Below are 20,797 nucleotides of genomic sequence, written 5' to 3'. Positions count from 1 at the left end.
TACAGTGCTATAATATAAATAAAAGCCGAAATATATAAATGATCTTGTACACTCCTTTTTCTTAATAATTAATAAATAGTAATAATTTTAATATTTATATATTTTATATTTTATAATTGTTTTAATTAATTTTATTCTATTTGGGTCACAAAAAGTAATAAAGTTATAGATTGTGCAGTAAATATACTTAGAGTTATTTTACTATTCCCTTATTAATATTTAGTTTTATATGTATAGCGAATTTTATGCATTTAACTATACCGAAAAAATGAATCTATAATCGAAACTATGAACATGTTCCAAGTTTTTATTGTAAATTTGAAAATAGTGATATTAAATTAGAAAAAAGTTACTATTGGAAGAATAAATTGGTTTATTCTTTCAATAGTCATTTATATTTTTAGTATATTTTATGCTGCAAAATTGCATATGAACAGTTTCTAAGAATATAAGGTATTATGACTTTTAAAATTAACAAGCCAAAATGTTACATATATACATAGTATATCATAATATGTTAGTATATCGCACTCTTCCCTCTATCTACCTCAAATATAAAATTGCATTTTATAGGAGGGCGGTATGAAGAATAATTTTTCGTCTTTTCAATCTCGTTCGTTCTTTATTTGTTTTTAAGTACAGAATTGTTGAAGTACAGATGAGACAATTTTGATTTATTTTTAAAATTATATGTTGATGTGCTTATAAATTATCAAAACAAAAAAATTGGATTTTTTTACAAATTTGAAAAGTTAATAAATATTTTTTTTCATATATTTCTGTAGATTTATTTTAGTATTTTTGTATAAAATGTACTGTAAAATATAATTATAATAATATAAAATCTAATATTAATGGCAGTGGAATTATTTATTTATATAATTATTGTAATAAATTATTTAAATTTTTGAAAAAATGAAATGCAGAACGGGTCAAAAAGATGTAAAAATTTTTAAATTTTGTAAAATATTGTTTTCTATATTAAACTATATTGCGTACATTTTATATAATAATGGTATGTTATTTTTATTTACAAATATATTAGTTATAAAAAATTTAAAATAATTTTTACAACTTTTGATGTTTTCTACTTAAAATAAATTTTATATGAAAAATATAAAATAAATGCATACGATTATCTACTATTGTATATGTATTTTTTATTATATTAATATTAATTTATTAATAAAAATGAATTAAATTTTTTCTTTTAAATTATTAATATTTTAAATTTTTGTATACCCGCAGGTATTTTTCCTTTTCATATATAAAAAATATTATTAACTATTTTCATATATAAAAATATTACATTAAATTATACAATATATTACAATAAATCCACTAAAAATTAAATTTTTGTAAAAACGAAAAATGTTTGAGTGGAAAATAAATTGTTCAATAAATTTGAATTGAGCGTTTTAAATATGCCAATATTTTTAAAATTAATATTCGTATCCAATATTTTTTTTATCACTTTTTATATTTTTAAAATTTCCATTTTAATTAATACAAAATATGTACATAATGTAAGCATATTATATACCTTAACAATGTTTATATAATATGAATATAAAAAATTACAATTGAATTTATTTAATGAACATCAATGAAAATCCAAATATATTTGGCATTGTGCATATAGACCTAACAATTTTAATGTAATAAAATTATAACATCCTTGGTTTAATTATTAATGTTCCATTTGATAACAAAATCCATCTTGTAATTAAAAAAAAGAATAAAAATTATTTAGAGTGATTCGATGCAGAAAAAAAATAATAGCTAGCTAATTTTATAATTTATAATTTTTGTAAATTTTCTAAAAAAAAATTGTGCATATTGAAAATTAAATTATTTATTGCATACTTCCAGGATGAGAAAATTTAATTAAAAATACTTGTATTTTATAATTGGATAATCAATAAAAAATTTTGAATAAAACAAAGCATGAAGTAAACTTACATAATATATTCAATCGAAAAAATCTCTTGTTTGTTTATAACTGAATATGCATTTCGGAATTCATAACTGCTAGTTCTTCAGTCATTCGGATTACAGATTTAGTAAGTTTAAGTAAGTAATCCTATATGTATATGTCATTATAATAAAATGGTTTTAATAGCTCATACTTGGAGTTAATTAAATTTCAATTTAATATCAACATATAATCTGACCCTGGAGTTAACATAAAGTTTTAATTGTATAATTTAAATTAGAATATTGTAATAGCAAATTTTTATATGTATATTTTCAGTGAATAGCCTGTTATATATGTACATATGTATATGTAAATAATTTTCATTTTATATTTTTTTTTGTATAATTATTTATATCATGATATTTCAGTTATTTTTCCTAAACAAGCATACACGTACATATTAGTTTTAAAGTTATTGTTCTATACAATTAATTTATTTTTTTGAATTGTAATTATTTATTTAATTTATTTATGCGTTTATTAATTTCTTATTTATTTTTCTGGTAGTTTAGTTTTTTTGTTTAGCTTATATACCATTAATTTAATAACTATATTTGAATTTATAATGTAATGTGTTTAACTAACTTATTGAAACTAAGAAGTTCATAAGAAATTTCTCTTTTGTTTTAAATGTTTTGTTTATCAGTACAAAAAATTATTGGCTGTTTTTAATTTTCGTTTTTTTTGTTTTTTTTTCCCATTTTTATATATAAAAAAATTCATTTCATTAAAAAATCTAAATTATCTTATATATTTTTTGTTTTTTTTTTTTTTGGTTTTTTTTTTTGGCTTTTCCTTACTTTTTGACAATAATTAAATGGTTTGGGCTCAATGTATTCTCAAAGATATTTGAATTTAATGTAAATTTATATTAAATTTTCTTCTATAATGTTTATTTTAAAAACAAAAAATAGAAAAAAAAATTAATTTTGTTAATGTGACCATTCCTTAATTTAATTGATGAAAAATTGATTGATTATGTTAATATTGTTTTTTTTTAAGAAAACCAAAAACTATAGTATGTAATAGAAATCAATATATGCAGGGTACAGCAAAGTACATTTTAGCGTAATCTGCAATTGTATTGTAGGAAATTTAATTAATTTTTAGGGTATGACTCCAGTGAAATTTGTGCAATATTTAGTATAGTTAAGTATATTAGAATAGATTTTCATTTATTTCTATATAACTTTAATTATAAACTTTAAATGTACTGAAGTACAAAGCTATAATAACAACGTGTAGTTGTTGAAATACATAATTAAGTGAGAGAGTTAAGGAATAAAAAATAAAATTTTTGTTAAACTTTACTCGATTCCGTAATTTCCTGCTTCAAAGGCAGACGTTTTACAACTGAAATTTGCAAAGATATGAAAAAATCATTGGCAATAATCAAATTTTAATTAATCAGCTGTCTGTATAAACTGTCTGTGCATCATATCCATATACATGTATGAATACAAAAGAATACAATATATCTTCATTTTTGTCTTAGAATTTTTTTTCAAGTTTCTAAATAAATGAATTTATTGCATTTTGTTGCATAGCTTTAATATTGGTGTTGACTAAAAATAAATCTTAATATTCCGGCTCAAATAAGAAACAATATAAATTTCTTGACGGTACAGTAATGCCCTGCATTTTTTATCCTTCAAAAAGAAAACAACAAAATGGATAAAGTGAAAATGGAAAAGGTGAAGTTGAAAAGTCAAAGAAATCAACATATTAAACAACCCAATAGATATGACATTAGAAATGAAGAGTAAACACATGGCCATTCAATATTAATTGAAATTTAATAATTTAATAAAATGTTGAGGTTCTCATTCTCAATGTTTGATTTTTAACATTAGAAAAAATAATGTTATTTTTATGTTTTTTTTTCAATATATTTAATTGATTCAATCATTTTTAATGTCTCAAATTAAAATACATTACATATTTTTTAAAAAATAAAATAGTAACATTATTAATATTACATATAAAAGTTATATTGAATTAAAATGTTAATATTTTAAAGTGCATAGTATTTAAAATAGACATTGCAAATAAAATAATGTTGGAATATTATTGAATTTATGTATATGTTGTATAGAAATAGCATGTACATAAAATGAATTTTGTTAATAAATTTTCATTATTCTTATTAAAATACCTTTATATATATGGTAGAATTTTTGGATTTATATTTTTTCAAATTGATGAAATAAAATTTTTTTTGTGTAATTGGAATTTTAAATATTTACGAATATTTTGGAATATTACACATTTAATACTTTTATTAACTTCTCCAATAATCTTTATGAAAATAACATTTTTTTATCAATTCGATGAAGATATTTATTATGTTTTTTTATATTATTTAATGATATTGATAGTAACAATAGGTTCTATTATTACTTATTTATATAGGTTAATATATGATAATAAATTAAAATTATTAATAAATATTATAATTAAAATATATAAAATTTTACAATATGATGTTAAAAATGTATTTAATAAAAGATTTTTATATTTTTTATTAATTAAATTTATTACAATTTTTTATGAGCTTATCACTGATATACCATTAAATTCTCAAAATTTTCGTTTATTTGAATTAAGACATTATTTATATTGGCTACATGGTAACTATGTATATTTAATACATTTTAATTATATATCACTTTTATATGTTGGTATATTGGTAATTATAAATTATTTGGAGATATTGAATAAAAAAATGAAGGAAATATTAAATAACTTTAATTGTAATAAGAGTATGAATTAATCATAATTATGTATATATATGTATATACACATTATATAAATATACAATATAATTCTGATAATTGATTTTCCTTTTGATGAAAATAATAAAGCGATATAATTTGCACTTAAAGATTGATAAAAATTCATTTGTAAAATCATTCAGTTAAAATAAGGTTTTCAGACTTAATGAATGATTTTCTTTCATTTTTCATATTTCGGACATCTAAATAATAATAGTTTAGTAATACGAAAATTTCAAATTTTATGAAATGACGATTTTATTTCAAATCGACATAATTTAAGTTTTGTCGTATTGCCGCAGATAAAATTTCATACCGCACTTCTATTATATTTTTTATACATTTTATTTACGAATGTGTACATCTTCAAAAATGGAAAATTTTCGCTTATATCCTATTATAATATTTGGCATAAGTGTGCAAATTAATCCACAACACAATTATTATTTATCCGATTATTAGAATTGTGTTGTTTATTTTCTGTTTTTATTATATTTAAATTGAAAATATAGAAAATATAATTATTAATTAATTTTCTATTAAATTTATTTTTCTATTTTTATAGGTAATAATAATATTAATATGAATAATAAAAAACTAGAAACGAATATTAAATTATTTTGGAAATGTATAAAAATTATAAAATCATTTAATAAAATATTTAATTCACCATGTTTTTTTATACTTGCATTTAATTATATTTTAATAGTTTTATCACTTTATAAAATTATTTACCATATCGCATATACAAAAAATTTTTTTATTTTCGGTATTATTAATAATATTAAATTATATTTTGATATAATATTTTTTTTAATATTATTTAATAAAATTTCTAAAACAATAAATGTTACCAGCCATCTTTGGATCGATTGCATGTCAAATATAATATATGAAGGGGAGGTATGTATGTATGTTATACATATGTGTTGTAGTTTGAAATTTCTATAATTTCCTGAATTATTTATTGTTTTTTACAGATCGACATTCTACTTATAAGGAATCCATGTCAAAATATTAAATATTTTATTTTTAATATGTTTGTATTAGACAATCGTTTAACATTTCGTGTAATAGTTTCAACTTTTACTTCACTTATTATTTTAATTCAATTCAATTTAATTGATAATATGTAAAAGTATTTAGTATATATATGTTTAAATATAGTTTTGAGCGTTATGTTCAATTTATTTGATGTTTATTAGTACAATGTAATTGTTATTACTGTACAGATATGTAAATTTATGGCAAGACATTAATGGTGTTCCGAACTACAATTCCGGAATTCAAACATTTAGCTTTAGAATTAAGAAAACATCAAATATTTTCAGCAGTTTGTTAACAATATTTTTAATATTTTTCAAAATCTAATTCAATATGAAAATAATAATTTTGTAATTTGATAAAAATAAAATGTAATTTTGCAATACCAAAATAATTTTTTTAATTGCAATTTCTTTCTACTTTTTATTTCCAATTTTTTTTTTTTGAATCATTTTGTTTTTCATAAATAAAATTAATTGAATTTAATAAAATAATTTGTTAATATTATTTTTTTCCATTTAAATTCAATTATTGATTTGAAAACATAGTCTTTGTGCCCCGCATATCTCACACATACGAATAAAGAATAATTGGATTATAGTTGAAATTTTATGATTTCTTTATAATGCTGTTGTACTGTGATAAAAGAGTAAATAATGTTTATAAAATATTAATTACAGTATAGATTACCGTTATGTACAATAGCACATAATTGAAACGATATATTTTTATTTGAATAAAATTAATAATAAATAAAAGTAATTAGGCGAGTTTAGAATATGAATATTTTCATTATTTTAGATTCATCAATATACATACGTACGTATTATATGCAAAAAGTTGTATGTACTCGTATAAGTAATATTTTTATTTCATTTTGTTGAATTAAATATCCATATACTGTTGTACATTTGTATTGCACAATTATTATTATCGAGGAGTCATAATTGAATTTTTCAAATTGCGAATAAAAGGATATATTAATTAATTAATTTTGCTATTTTACTTTATTTTTTTTATTATTTTGTATTTCAATTAAATAGATTAACATTTTGTTTTTATTGACCAATTTACATAAACTTAATTAAATGCATTTTAATGTAATTGAAAGCAAATAAGAACTTTAATTATTAATTAATATATTACACGGGATTCACATATTTTAATGCATATAACAAATACACATGTATATATTCATAAGTATGGATATATTAATATGTACATATAAGTTAATATATTATATATCAACAGTATTATGGTGCATATTTATATTTTATATATAAGATTTGTATATAAACACATACGAGTATACGATTTTAATTTTAAAGGTGTCTGAAACCTTAATTAAAAATGAGTGAGTTTATTGTTCTTTTATTCTTAAACTTAAAAGTATATACAGATAAGTCCGTAAATATTGAATATATTATGTACAAATGAATGTATTTATGTATAATTGAAATTTTTGTTTAAGAATTTTTGAGTGAAATTTTCACGAATATTTTTACTACGAGTATACAAATAAATAAATTAAGTAACCTTTGAATTTTTTTCGTATTTCATTTTTTAATGTAGGTATTTCAGTGATTCTCAATGTTTTTTTTTTCGGTAGCGGCGTCTTTTATTAAAACATTCAACAGATAAGGCTTAAATATAAAGGTACATATATACGGAATTAAATTTTGTGCAGAATGTTTGAAATTGTAGGTCAAAAAACTCTTGCAAACTACTATTAAAATATCAATGTCTGATAAAATATACAATATTCTGAGAAAATAAAATTTAGGTAATTAAAAAAAGAAAATTATAAACCATATGAAATGCGTAGCGCTTGAATTGTAAAGCAAAATTTTTTGAGATGCTCACATATAGGTTAAGATTCGTTTATATAAATTTCATAATTAAAATTCAGTTGATTTTATTATGTTTTCTCTTATGAAGATCTTATTCTAATTTGATTTTTTGAGCTTAGAATGAATAATATTGAAAAATTAATTATGAGGTCTATGAAATTTGTCTTGACGGAAAATAATACAGCGCTAAGAATACAAAAAGTAACCAAAAATAAATTAGGAAAGAAGTGATCTAGTAAAACAAATATTTGAAAATATTGCAGCAAAATAAAAATATATCAAATAATTTTAATTAAAATAGAAAATTCATATTATAAATATTATAATATCATTTTTATATTTCTGAATCATTCAATTTTTCATCATTTTGTCTGTTCTTTGTTTTGTAATTACTTAATTTGTATAATTTAAAAATATTTGAGTTACTTTTAATATTTTTAATAAATAAACACTTTCCTAGTAAGTTGTTTTTAATATACAATTTTTCATATTCTACAATTATTTTTTTTTTATTTTTTTTTATTTTTTTTTTGATAAACTCTACTATTTTCTACATATTTCAAATTGTTTTTTTTTTTTTTAAACATCCATTTTATGATTTTTGTGTGTTTTAATTTTCTGTTTTCTTTGAATAAATTGGCATCATTGGCATAATACACTTTATTTATGTTTTATTTTCTATATTCAATCTTATAATTATTATTTTTAAATTTTTTTTTATTAATTAATTAATTATTTATATTAATAATTTTTATTTAAATTTTTGTTTTGTTTAATTTCTTAAAAAATTTCTTTTTGTTTTATAATTAGTTTTTCTTTTCTTTAAAATGGAGGATACCATTTATAACAGTAAAATATTGCTATATTTCTTGAAATTAATTTTTTTTTTAAATGTTTTTGGTACAATGTAAAGCAAGTAAGACAATGCATAAAGAATTTCGTATATGCCTACAAAACAAATTCGAAATAAAAAGCATTTCAAGTTGTTTTGTCTATAAGTATACGAGTATGTATTTCGTTGTATATTTATTTATATTTTAATTCTCGTATTTTGAGAAATGTATACTCGTAGATACTCGCAATTAATAATCGATTCGTTTGTACTCGAAATTCTATAATATTTTGCAATTGTAATTGCAATAGCATTTTTCATATTCCCTATTCATAAATTATAAATAGGAGCAACCTCTTTTTAGAAATTTTGTAATTTAAAAATTGAACAACTTTTGGTTCTCTGAACATTATTTTATAGCTCATTTTCTTCCAATAAGGCTTTTAATTTCGATTTAAGTACAAGGTATAAATTAAATTTCGAAATGGTATGAAGAAACTTAAATTTTCTTATAACTGTTTAAATAAAATGAAATCAATGAATGTGAATTTAATGTCACATACATATTATATATGTGAAAAGTGAAACAAAATAAATCTAAATCGAAATTTAAATTAATGACGATTAAAACGCTTATAATGCAATATGCAATACGCAATAAGATAGAAGTATCATATACATAGCTAGGTAATTAGAAGTTTTGAACAATCAAATGTATTGAATTTGTATAGCATTATGTATGTATGTTTATATGTTCATAAATGCATAGATATATGTATGTATTGCAATAATGTTAGTATCCTCCACATATTTTATTAAAATTTTATTTAAAAGCTATTAGAACTTCACAAATGCAATAGTAAATTTATAGAATATTTAATGTTGATGAAACAAAATATTGTGTAAGTTGTAAGTATTGTGGGTGGTATTAAAAGTAGGTAACATTTTTTTTTTGTATATTTGTTTTTTTTTTTTAATTTTTTGTAACCACATGGTTTGTTTCAAGTTTTTGACTTTTTTACCGTGATTTTTTTTTTTAATTTTTTTTTTACAAAAATTAAAAATATTCTAAAAATTTATTTTACAATTTAAAGTTCTAAAGCAAATTGTTAATTTTTATATAGATTTTGTTTTAAAAATCGACAAAAAAAATCCATTTAATTTCTATTCACTTTTTTCATTGCATTTCTCTTTTCACTAATTTTTAATTTACTTATATATTTTTTTTTTTATTTTTTTTTTTATGTAATTGATCGATTTATATAATATTGTTTTTTTTTATATAATATGTAATGTTTTTAATTATATATAATAATAATAATAATAATTAATAATAATTAATTTAAAAATAAATGAACAACTTTTGTTTTATTTTGTTTTCTTATATCAGACACCATAACACAGGCACTCATTCCTATTACACATAAAAATTTTGGGAAAAAACCATTATAATAATAATAATAGTAATAATAATAATTATAGTAGTAGTTATAAAAAATTTTTTTAAAATAAAACTGCTATTGAGGTGGACGACATTTTCCAGCTGTCGCTGTTGCAGCAAAATCTGAAAATGTTGTATCAATTGGAATTCTGTCATCGTATAATGTTGGAGCTTGTAATATTATTCCAGCTGTACCAGCTAATACTGCTAATGTAAATATCCATAAAAATAAACGATCTAATACCATTGCAACATATTTCCAATCTTCTTTCACCTATGTATGCAGAGATTTTTTTATAAAAATATCAATTGAGTATGAATAAATTTTATTTATAAATTTTAAAATTTTTATTAAAATATTTTATTTGTGAATTTTTATATTGTTAGTTTATGTCTAATCTTTACGTCAAATATAGTTAAAACGAATTTCATTATTGGATTTCATTACCTATGATCATGGATTTAGAAATTTATTGCATATGTCAAATCGTTCATTAAGATCAACCCTATACACTATAAAATTTTATTTTGGAAAAAAAAAGTTACTAGATGAATTAAAGCTAAGAATTCGAAATTTTCTGTTTAAATGACCAAGAATCACATCGGATCCTATATAAAAATCATATTGGATCCTCTTTTTTTGTTCTTTGAATATTTTTTAAGAATTCCAAAAATTTTCATTCATTTTTTTTACTAAATGTATCAATAATTTTTAAAATCAGGTAAGTTCTTTCGTACATTTGTGTTAGTAAATATTGGAATAATATAAGTATATATTGTGCATATGAAATATAAACCATTCTTGATTTTCTAGATGATATTTAAATCCTAATATAAGTTAAGAAAAATTCAAGTGATATTGAATAAAACATGATAAAATCATTTCTTAAGATTTAAATGCCCAACATCGTTATAGTTTAACTTAAATAAGTTTCTCATAATAGTTTTAAAATAAAAAAAAAAAAACATGAATTTCAAATTATTATGTAATCTCCAAGTAAATTGATTTCCAATATATATGTACATATATTTATATATATGTATTTATAAATATAAAATTCAATATAATTTTTATATTGATTTTTAAACTTACTTTAAAATTGAATTTTTTTTTCCTTTTCTGTAAAGTTTGTAATATTAAGACTTTTTATTCACTTTATACTCAACTTACATCACTTACATCAAAGTTTATTTATCTTGTATACTTATATAAGCAAATTGTACATGTGTAACAAACCTATATGACGATGCAATGAATATTGATTTATTCGCATCATTGGATATTAAGAGCTTTTAGGGTAACTAAATTGATTTAAAAAAAAAAAAATCTAAAAGAAAAACTTTTTATTTTTCTATTTTTGTTAGCGATGTGCTAAGGATAAAACATTATATAGAAAATAGGTACACACGTACATATATATAAGTAGTTTACCTATAGATACATGTATATACTTACAAAAACAAAACTTTAATACAATAATCTTCAATACTAAATATATGTTCTACGAATGTATACTTGTACATGTGAAAAGAAGAAGCCACTTTTATAATAAAAGGTTTAAAATAATTTATATTTATTTTTTTAAATAGAGAAGGGGCATAAAATTCAATTGAATTTGTGTAATGGTTTTATTTTTTATACTCTTAATTTATGTGATAAAATGGTAATGACATAAATATTAAGTAGCTATACAAGAATATCTCTATAGAGTGATAGAATTTAAATAAAAAAAGATGGAAAAATTTAACCTAAATTTTAATTTGACACATATAAGAATTTTAGGGGGAATATTGTTTCAAAAATAGCTTTTATTGAAACTGAATTTGCACTCGTAGTACCCTGGCAACTATTACCCAAAATTTTGTTTATATTTCTAGTAAAAATAAAATTAAATTATAAATTCTGTGTCATAATAATTTTTGTAATAATAAGCTCTTATATTGTACAATATTTATGTACATATATGGACAATTATATAATTCGAATTTATATTGACAAACAAAATGTATGAAAAGATCATCATAATAATAACCGAGTTAACAATAGGGCCTAGCAATAAAAAGAAAAATTGTTTCACTTTAATTGAATATGGGCAGAACTCTATTGCCAAGGTTAAATAGCTTGGGAGTTAAAATCTAATAGAAAAAATTAGTTACGCCAGGTTATCTTAGTTATAGACTTACAACAAAGAAGCATGCAAATACATATTATTCATAAAGATTAAATAATATAAAATAAGTAAGAAGCTAATTTTGGTCGTTGACAAAATTGAATATCCGTCAATTTTGAATTAAGAGTGACATTTTTTTAATGTTTTTCTAGATCTTCGCATATCTGAAGATTATTCTTAGAATCTGGGAAGGAACGCTATAAAAAAAAGTTATAGATCTGTGCGAAGTGAACATATATATTTGTTATAAATTCAAAATCTCTAGCTCCTTGCGTTCTCAAATGAGAGGAAAAATGAGCAAAAATACGGGTGTAACAAGATATTATAGTTTAACATCACAAATTTATATGGCTCATGTATTTTTTGACTACTAAGATCCCGTTCTTTTTTCTGTTTAAATTTTGTTGCCAATGAAAGTGATAAGTGAGCTTATCCATTTTAATATCTCTGTCGAAAATTGAAAACTATAGTCTTATATTAAAAAGAATCTTCGCCTGAACCTTATCAAATGATATTACAAAACGCACATATTATGCATATAAATACATAAAACGTTTCATAGGTTTCATTTAAATTTCTACTTACTTTTGTTGAATCTTCTTGCATTTTTGTATGTTCTGCAATAAAACGTACACAGAAACAACTTCTATGCACTCTCGGTGGACATTTTGAATGTGAAAATGCTGGATTATTAATAATTGGACTTTTGATACCTGATGTCGGTGGTTGTCCCATATCTAAATCTGGTACGGCAGTTAAATCATCTGATTCAGAATGTGGTATAGGTGGTATAGGTCCATGTATTTGACAACTTCCTCCAAATGGACCAGTACCAGTTAAACTGAAATTTTTCATATTATTCCGTTCAATTTATTAATTCACATTTATTTGAAAATTAGTGAACAATACGAAAAAATGAAAAAGAAAAATAAAAACAGAAGGAATGACAAATGAGATGATGTCAAAAAAAAAAACAAAAAATGACACAAAGAGGAATGAAGAAATATAAGATGTGATAGGAAAATATGAATTTAAAGGAAAAATTTAATTTCAAGAGCGATTAATAAAAAATTTCAAAAGGAAAAAAACGTAAAATGATAAACTGTGGTTCATAAAAAACAAAATGATGAAAAAGGAAATTTAATAAAATTGAAGGTTCTTTTGATGCAATCAAATTGATATCATAAACCGTTTAATGTCCTTGCAAATGAAATAGTTTCAAATTTCAATAAATTTTTTATTTTATTTCCTTTTTCTTTTAATTCATGAGAAAAAAAAAACTTTTCATAATTTTTTTTTTATTTTTCAATTATTAAATATAAAGAAGAAGAAATCCAAATTTAAAATAAAAGAAAAAAAAAGAGTCAAGGAATGTGGATGACGTCCTCAATCTTATTGAGATTTTTCATTTAAAAATATCTGTTTTACTCTTTTTCTTCAGCAAAATGGTTGATATATTTTTAAGTATAGAGCTCGTGTTTCAAATTCATTGCACAATGAAATGAAAAAATATTCAAATCTCAATTTATTACTCAAATTTTATTGAAAAATTTTATAATTTTTCATAATTTATTAATTACAAGAATTCATTAGAATTAAGAAGGTTAAAATAAATGTAAAGTATGAGAACTTGGTGGAATGCAATACAATGTAATTTAATAATTACAGCCCCCAAATAATTGATTTTTAAAAATATAATGTTAAAATTATTTGCTATCGTTAGAATGAATGTGAAAATTGCAATTGGAAATTATGTTCTAAAACAGTAAATGATAATTTTAAGTTGTTCAATATGAGCTTCTTAATTTTTCAAAAAATTTTTTATAAATGAAATCTAATGTTTCAACTAATATAAAAAGTTCTTGATTTGGGCTTGAATGCAAATTCGCTTTTGATCCTATTGTAAATTTGATCAATTAAATTAATATTCAAAATTTAAAAAACATATTTTATGTTAAGTCAATTCAGGAATTGATTTATGGAATTTGTTTCGTAACTGGTTAAAATTTATTACAAGATTTTTTATTCTAACTATTTACTGCTGATCATTTGAAGATTGAATACGGTTCGTAGTTTAATGTTGTAGAGAGTTGATTGAATGAAGTTATGCATAAATTACGAAATGATAATGAATGAAATGATGATTCCATTTAAAATAATATTAACATTTTTACATACTATATACATTATATTACAAATATTTAAAATTTTTATTCAGAAATAAAAGTTAATTCGATTCAAATGGACTACAAACTTAAAAAAACTTGATAGGTAAAATATATACGAATAATAAACCAGTTAAATAAGATTTTTTCAATTTCTCAAAAATTTTAAATAACATTAAATTTTCAATCAACATTACATTACATTTTGGTATTCCCACAGTACATATTACATAAATTGTTGGACATTACTTTAAAAAAATTCATGGACTATAAGGAGCAGTTACATATTTTCGGGGTTAACATTTTACTTCAATTTTGCTAGTTTTTGTTTTGAAGTTTTTATATGTATTTTTCGTAAGCCAGTAAAAGGTTTAGTTATAAAAATTCTTTAAATTTTTTTGTAGAAACAAGAATGTTTCATTTTCTTATTTAAACGGTTTTAAGCTATGCAAACTATTTATATGTATGTTAAGGGAAACCACTGCTTGTAGGGAAACCACTGCTTTAAATAAAATTTTTGCATATCAAAAAATGTTAGCTGGGATATTCTTTGTTTCAAGTAATTTCCCTCCGACACACATTACCACTTTAATATACAATTTGTTGATAAGTAAGAAATATTTATGAAAAAAATTCTTTCGCAATATTTTCTTAATGCAGCGCTAATTTCGAATAAATATGAAAACTCACTGTACGTCATTCCAAAAAGTGGTGGTTTTCTTCATGTGATTGGATTCATGTGCCAACTTTCAGTACTCCGAGTTTAATGAAATTTTGTTAGAATATATTATATACATATACATATAAATTTGAAAATGAAAACTGGAGGGCGGTAATATTTTGATTTTGTGATAAGTCAAGTTATATTGTTTTTCCTTATTGCCATAGAATTATTGAGAACGAAGTTGTTATATAACTACATCGAGTTAATTGAAAATCCTTTCCATGAAACATTATGAATTATTTCATATACCAAAATGAATTTTAGTTATTTATGAAAATTTAATTGACATAAATTTCTTGTCTTACTTTACTGGACTATAAATTTTGTTACAAATTTTTTAAAACTAAAGATAAAAAATACAAAAGAAGCTATGCAAAAACTAAAAAATATAAAATAATGTGAAGCCACCCTACTGTTTTTTTTTAAAGACATTTTAGAATTTTCGACATTTAAATGCAAAAGACACTAACAATGAAATAAAAAGAAATAGAAAAAAAAGGAATAAATTAAAAATTTACAACATCAAGATTTTATTAAGAATTTATCAACAGTGTATAACAGATTTATAACAGAATGCAGAGGTTTTTTAATATTGTTTTCGTAGTAAAGTCTGAGTTATCTCTTATTAAAGCTAAATATGTTGCATTGGTATAACAAGACCAAAATAATTTATACACATTTTTCTTAAAAAAAAAACTAAAATTTTAATTAATTTTCTCGTATCTAATGTTTGTATGTATGTATAATAGTATATTTTAGCACATTTACATGCAAGATATGTTATTATAAAGAAGTAATATAGACTAAGTAAAATTACAATGAAAATCGATTTAAGCAAATTTTTTGGAAAATAATATTTAGGTGCCGCTCTTTTCAAATTTATTTAAGGATTTGCCTAATCTTCTTCTGTTTTTATTAAATGGAAGTTTGGTATTTTACTTATTAAGAGAAAAATTGAAATATGCAGAAGCTATCATTGTAAAATATTAAGAAATTTTAAATGGTGATTAATAATTGGTTCTATTCTGAATTTTAGAAACTGAATTGTGAGAAAAACATATGAGACAGTGTTAAATCTTTTATTTTTAACGATCGTCTAAAATGGATTACAGTCTTAAAAAACAATATTAAACGTATATCAAGCAAAATTTCGGCAAATATTTGCAACACATTTATATGAGTTTAGCCTTATTGAATAATATTAAATATAGTCGAGGTTAAGATTTGCATCGAAATATATATATATAAATATAATATTTAATATACGTAAGATAATTGATGATCATTTATATAATATATATATATATATATATATAATTTCATGAGTGTTAACCTTAATGTTTTCTTTTTATTCCTGAAACACTAATTAAAACTACGCACCTAAAAATATGCAATTTTTTAAATGCGATTTACATACAAATTATGTCTAATAAAATGTCGACCAATGTCATTATTTAACAGAAGAATAAAACAAACAATTATTCTCATTATTTATTGATTAAAGAGATTTTGCAGTAGTGCGTGAGTGAGCCGCAAAATAATGCTTTAAAAGTATAAAAATTTTACTTTTTTTTTCAAACCTTCTCACTTGTGTGTTTACATATCTAAAATATGTATTCTGAATTTTATATATTATACTAATTAAACCACATTTGATTTTCTCAAATTAAATTTTTAATTTATGAATAATCAACTTATTACTTTTGTTAGTCTGCTATGTTGAATATTTAATATACTTAAAATTCAATAAATTCAGAATTTTCAAAATTTTAAATTAATTTTGTATGCAATTTCTTTTACCATATCCGAGCAACACCATATATTACAATTTATTTGTTATATAAATGAAATTCATTGCAATTTTTAAATATTAATTTTTACTTTAGATAATTTTTCTATAAAAAAAACTAGTATATGAAGGTATACATTTATATATAGTTGCAATATTTATTTCTTCTTACATAAGTTCATTTTTGAGGTAACCATTAAAATTATTTCATTACTTTTGTTTGATTTTTTGTTTAATTTTAAATTAACATTGAACTCACCTACTTGGTGACAAATCTTCTTTTGATGGTGTTCGACTATATCGAGTTGGGCTACGATCAAGATTTGTGGTCGAATAATAAGGATAGAAGCAGGCATGAGAATCCTTTAACAATAATCTACTGTAATATGAGAAAAATAATAATATAAAATGGAGTAAAACAAAAAAACGCAAATAGGACATTGAACAAAACAAAAAAGAGAAAAAAATAAAATAAAATGAAATAAAAAAAAAGAAATGAAAAAAAAAGGATTAAATATATTTTTTGCCAATGTTTTTTTTTTCTTCTTTAAATTCTTATTGTGATCATATAATAATTATTTTTAATCTAAAATAAGAATATTCTTTAAGTATTTTCTAAATATATAAATATATTATTTACAAATATGTATTTTATAATGTATGTACATTCAGTATTTATATATATGTAGGTATTTTTGTAAATGTATAATATGTATGTATGTGTTTATATTGTATTATAAAATATATGAGAAAAATTTATTTATTCATTTAATATTTTTTTTTTCAATTTCTGAATCAGTTTTTTATATTATATACTTATATTTTTTATTATTATATAAACTTACTTTGTTTCAAAATTATACTGAGGTCTTTTGATAAAAAGGAATTTCGGTAGAAAATTTATGAATATCCTTTTAACCCAAGGTGCCATCCGATGTGTTTGAGGTGAACGGAAGTGAACATTTAATACAACAACCGTAACACATATACTATTAAAAAAAAACACAAAATATTCAAATAAATAATATGATAAATTTATTGTTTGTTATATACTATATACCTATATAAATATTATTGTGTTGGAAAATTATTTCAAAATATTTATATTTTTTGTATAATATAATATTGGCGCGTTATTACCGGCGGAAATATTTCAATAAAATGTAATACATATATCTATATACATATATGATGAATATATTTTGAAAAATGTTGTAACATTAAAATTTAATTAAAACTCCTTTAATGGGATATATACACATAATAATTATAATATATTATTATTTTTCTTGATAAAGGATAAATATTTTTATATATAGATATTTACCCCGAAATTCTTTTTGGTGATAAATTAATGTTTGGTAAAACAATTTTTAATTTTTTTTTGATGTGAGGAGGATATTATTATTAAAATAACAATCATGTATGGTTATATTGAAAATTTGCAATATTATGATAAAATCTACCCGTATTATGTAAATAAATGGGTGTGAGTTTTTTCGAGTAATAAAACTTTTTAAAGTGTAAAAGTTAAATTAAGTTGTTCGCATATATGAAATTCTTGAAATGATCTTGATGGTTGGGTATTTATCTAAATTATTTTTTTTTTTTTTGGTTTATAATTGTGGTTTACTTGTGAATGTATGGATTCATATATAGATAAATTGTAAAAAGGTAGCAACATGATTTAAGTGTATACGGGGTCGAAATCAATCCAAGTAAATTTAAAAAAAAAAAAGAAATTTGAATAGTTTGTGTTTATCCAAATCTGTTCATCCTGTATGTAAACAAATGGAAATATTTTATGTTAGATACACTAAGGATAAATAGCGAAATAAACACTAGAGATAAAAAAAAATATTTGAATTACCGAAGGAGAACAGGTTTGATCTTGAAAAGTGATGCAAAAGGTTCAAAAAGTTTTTGGGAAGTTTCAACAACAAAGTTTTAAAATATATTGGAATATTTAATTCAATCTGAGTCTAAGATATTTATTTGTGAGGCTGAAACAGTGTAATATAAAAGTAATTTTATATTACTTTGTGTATGTTTTTAATACAGAGAAAGAATGTTTTTAATATATTTTAAGAAGTGCAAGAGAACCAAGTTATTGCTGTTAGCCTGATGGTATTTTTAAAAATTTTCTTCCAGTATTCTAAATTTTATTTAAAATAATAATGAAATTATTTGAAATAAAGGAAGGGTATGTGAGTTATTTATAAAAATGTTTGTTAAATTTACTATGTTTATTTTAATTATTCATTTTATTTGTTTAAATAATTGGAAAATAAAGCATAATATGAAATTTTTAATTTTTTGTTATTGTATATCTCATTTTTGATTTGATATCTTACCTACAAAATAATTTTAATTCATTGTATTAAAAAACTATTGAAGAATAAAAATTATTGAAATATAAATAAATACTTACATACATTATATTTCTTGTCTGTGTTTCTATTGTTGTACGAATATAACTATGCAAACATATTATGTATACTTACATATATGTATATCATTAAAATATTTTTTATTGTTTATTTTATATTGAGACCTCAAAACCCTTATAGCAAGTTATTTATTTGAAAACCTACATACATATGAAAGATATACAAATGTCCAATAAAAGCATTTCAAAATCTAAAATTTAAATACATGCATATGTATATGAATTATTGGCCCCCAAGAGTAGGTAATAAAATAATTATGAAAAAATTACTTCATTTAAAATCACATTTGAATAAAATTACTGCATGAATTATTAATATTAAAATTAAATAAGAATTAGAAAAATATTCTATTCTCATTCATAAGATTCGTTCTAAATTTTAACGAAAAATTTAAAATCTTATAATTTTATCTGCAGCCGAAAATAAATCAAATATGAAATAATTGCAGTGATTAAATTAAAAAATTTTTTAATACAAGAATTTTTAAATATTTTATTTAAAAATTTGATAATATTATATTTCTTCTATTCAAATCCGAAACCAGAATAACCAATATAGTTTCGATATTCCTATTCCATATTGCTTCTATTCCATATCGGAGTAGCAACTTCAAACGTTATGTACAAAAATATGTTCTCTGTACATGTTTTTACAGTTATATTCTCATTCAACATATTCGAGCGCACATATATGTATTTATGTGTTTTATAATGTATTCAGATATATGCCATAAAAATAATCCGAAAAAATGTGTACATACATATATACATAATATATACTATTAAATCTTTTTAAATTGCTCCCATTTTCGTTTTACAGTTCGTTTATCTTTTTCAAATAAAATATTTTTTTTTTCCAAAAATGGATTTTCCTTTTAATATTATTGTAAAAACGATGTATGTATATCTGTATATAAAGTGTGTGTATAAAATGTTAAGCGGAAAAACTTTAACAATTTTTTTTTTACTATAAAGAAATGTTCTATCAGTGCAACGTGTGAATTTAAACGGGTTTAAAATCACACGTTGTTTATCTTAATATTCTGATTCTATGTAAATTTAAAATTGAGTTTTTCAATTAGGAACCCATTTAAAGTTATATATGTTTAAGATCAAAATATAGAACCAAAGGTGTAAATCTATGATTCGGAAAACTAAATTGGAAAAGTGTGCCTCAAAAGCATTTTCAGTCAGAACATTGAAATTGGCTAATTGATCAAATTTTAAAAAAGAATATATGTATGTATATAGATAAACTCAACATTTTTATTAATTTTCAAAAAAATGTTAAATTTGGCTTAACAAATGAAGTCCTAAATTTAAATTTTTGTAGTAGTTGTTAATCTTTTTTTAAAGAAAATTAAAAAGATCGACATTTGGAACTAAATGGGGAACATATGGGGAAATTTTGTCAGAGAATAAATTAAACTATAAAATATTTGAAAAATATTTTGTATTACAAGTTTCAACAAAATCAATTTTTGGTTATTAGCGCAAAAAAAAGAATAAATTCAAAAATTTCAAATTTTTGGTCAAAAACTTCAAATTTTTCCCTTACCGTCAAAATTTCAGTTTTTGAC

The 20,797-nt window shown here is 21.0% G+C and overlaps 1 protein-coding gene across 3 annotated transcripts in view; it reads right to left on the bottom strand.

Annotated features, from left to right (window-relative positions):
* Positions 1 to 8,459: 8,459 nt before the first annotated feature.
* Positions 8,460 to 20,797, bottom strand: part of LOC129614461 (acetylcholine receptor subunit alpha-like) — a 224,514-nt gene continuing 212,176 nt past the window's right edge. The window contains exons 9-12 of one of the 3 annotated variants that reach the window (XM_055529053.1): positions 17,614 to 17,757; positions 17,028 to 17,147; positions 12,676 to 12,931; positions 8,460 to 10,193 (exon numbers count right to left, since the gene is read on the bottom strand). In XM_055529053.1, the coding sequence (XP_055385028.1) occupies positions 9,996 to 10,193; positions 12,676 to 12,931; positions 17,028 to 17,147; positions 17,614 to 17,757 (718 nt within the window). In that variant the 3' untranslated portion in view covers positions 8,460 to 9,995. The remainder of the gene's footprint in view (positions 10,194 to 12,675; positions 12,932 to 17,027; positions 17,148 to 17,613; positions 17,758 to 20,797) is intronic. The other 2 variants (XM_055529052.1, XM_055529054.1) reach the window with 2 other exon arrangements.

This window comes from Condylostylus longicornis, unplaced genomic scaffold (genome assembly GCF_029603195.1).
Source record: "Condylostylus longicornis isolate FDR11 unplaced genomic scaffold, ASM2960319v2 ptg000110l, whole genome shotgun sequence".
Classification (NCBI taxonomy): Eukaryota; Metazoa; Arthropoda; class Insecta; order Diptera; family Dolichopodidae; genus Condylostylus; species Condylostylus longicornis.
Note: the sequence above shows the minus strand (reverse complement) of the source record. Positions and strands in the feature narration are given on the sequence as shown.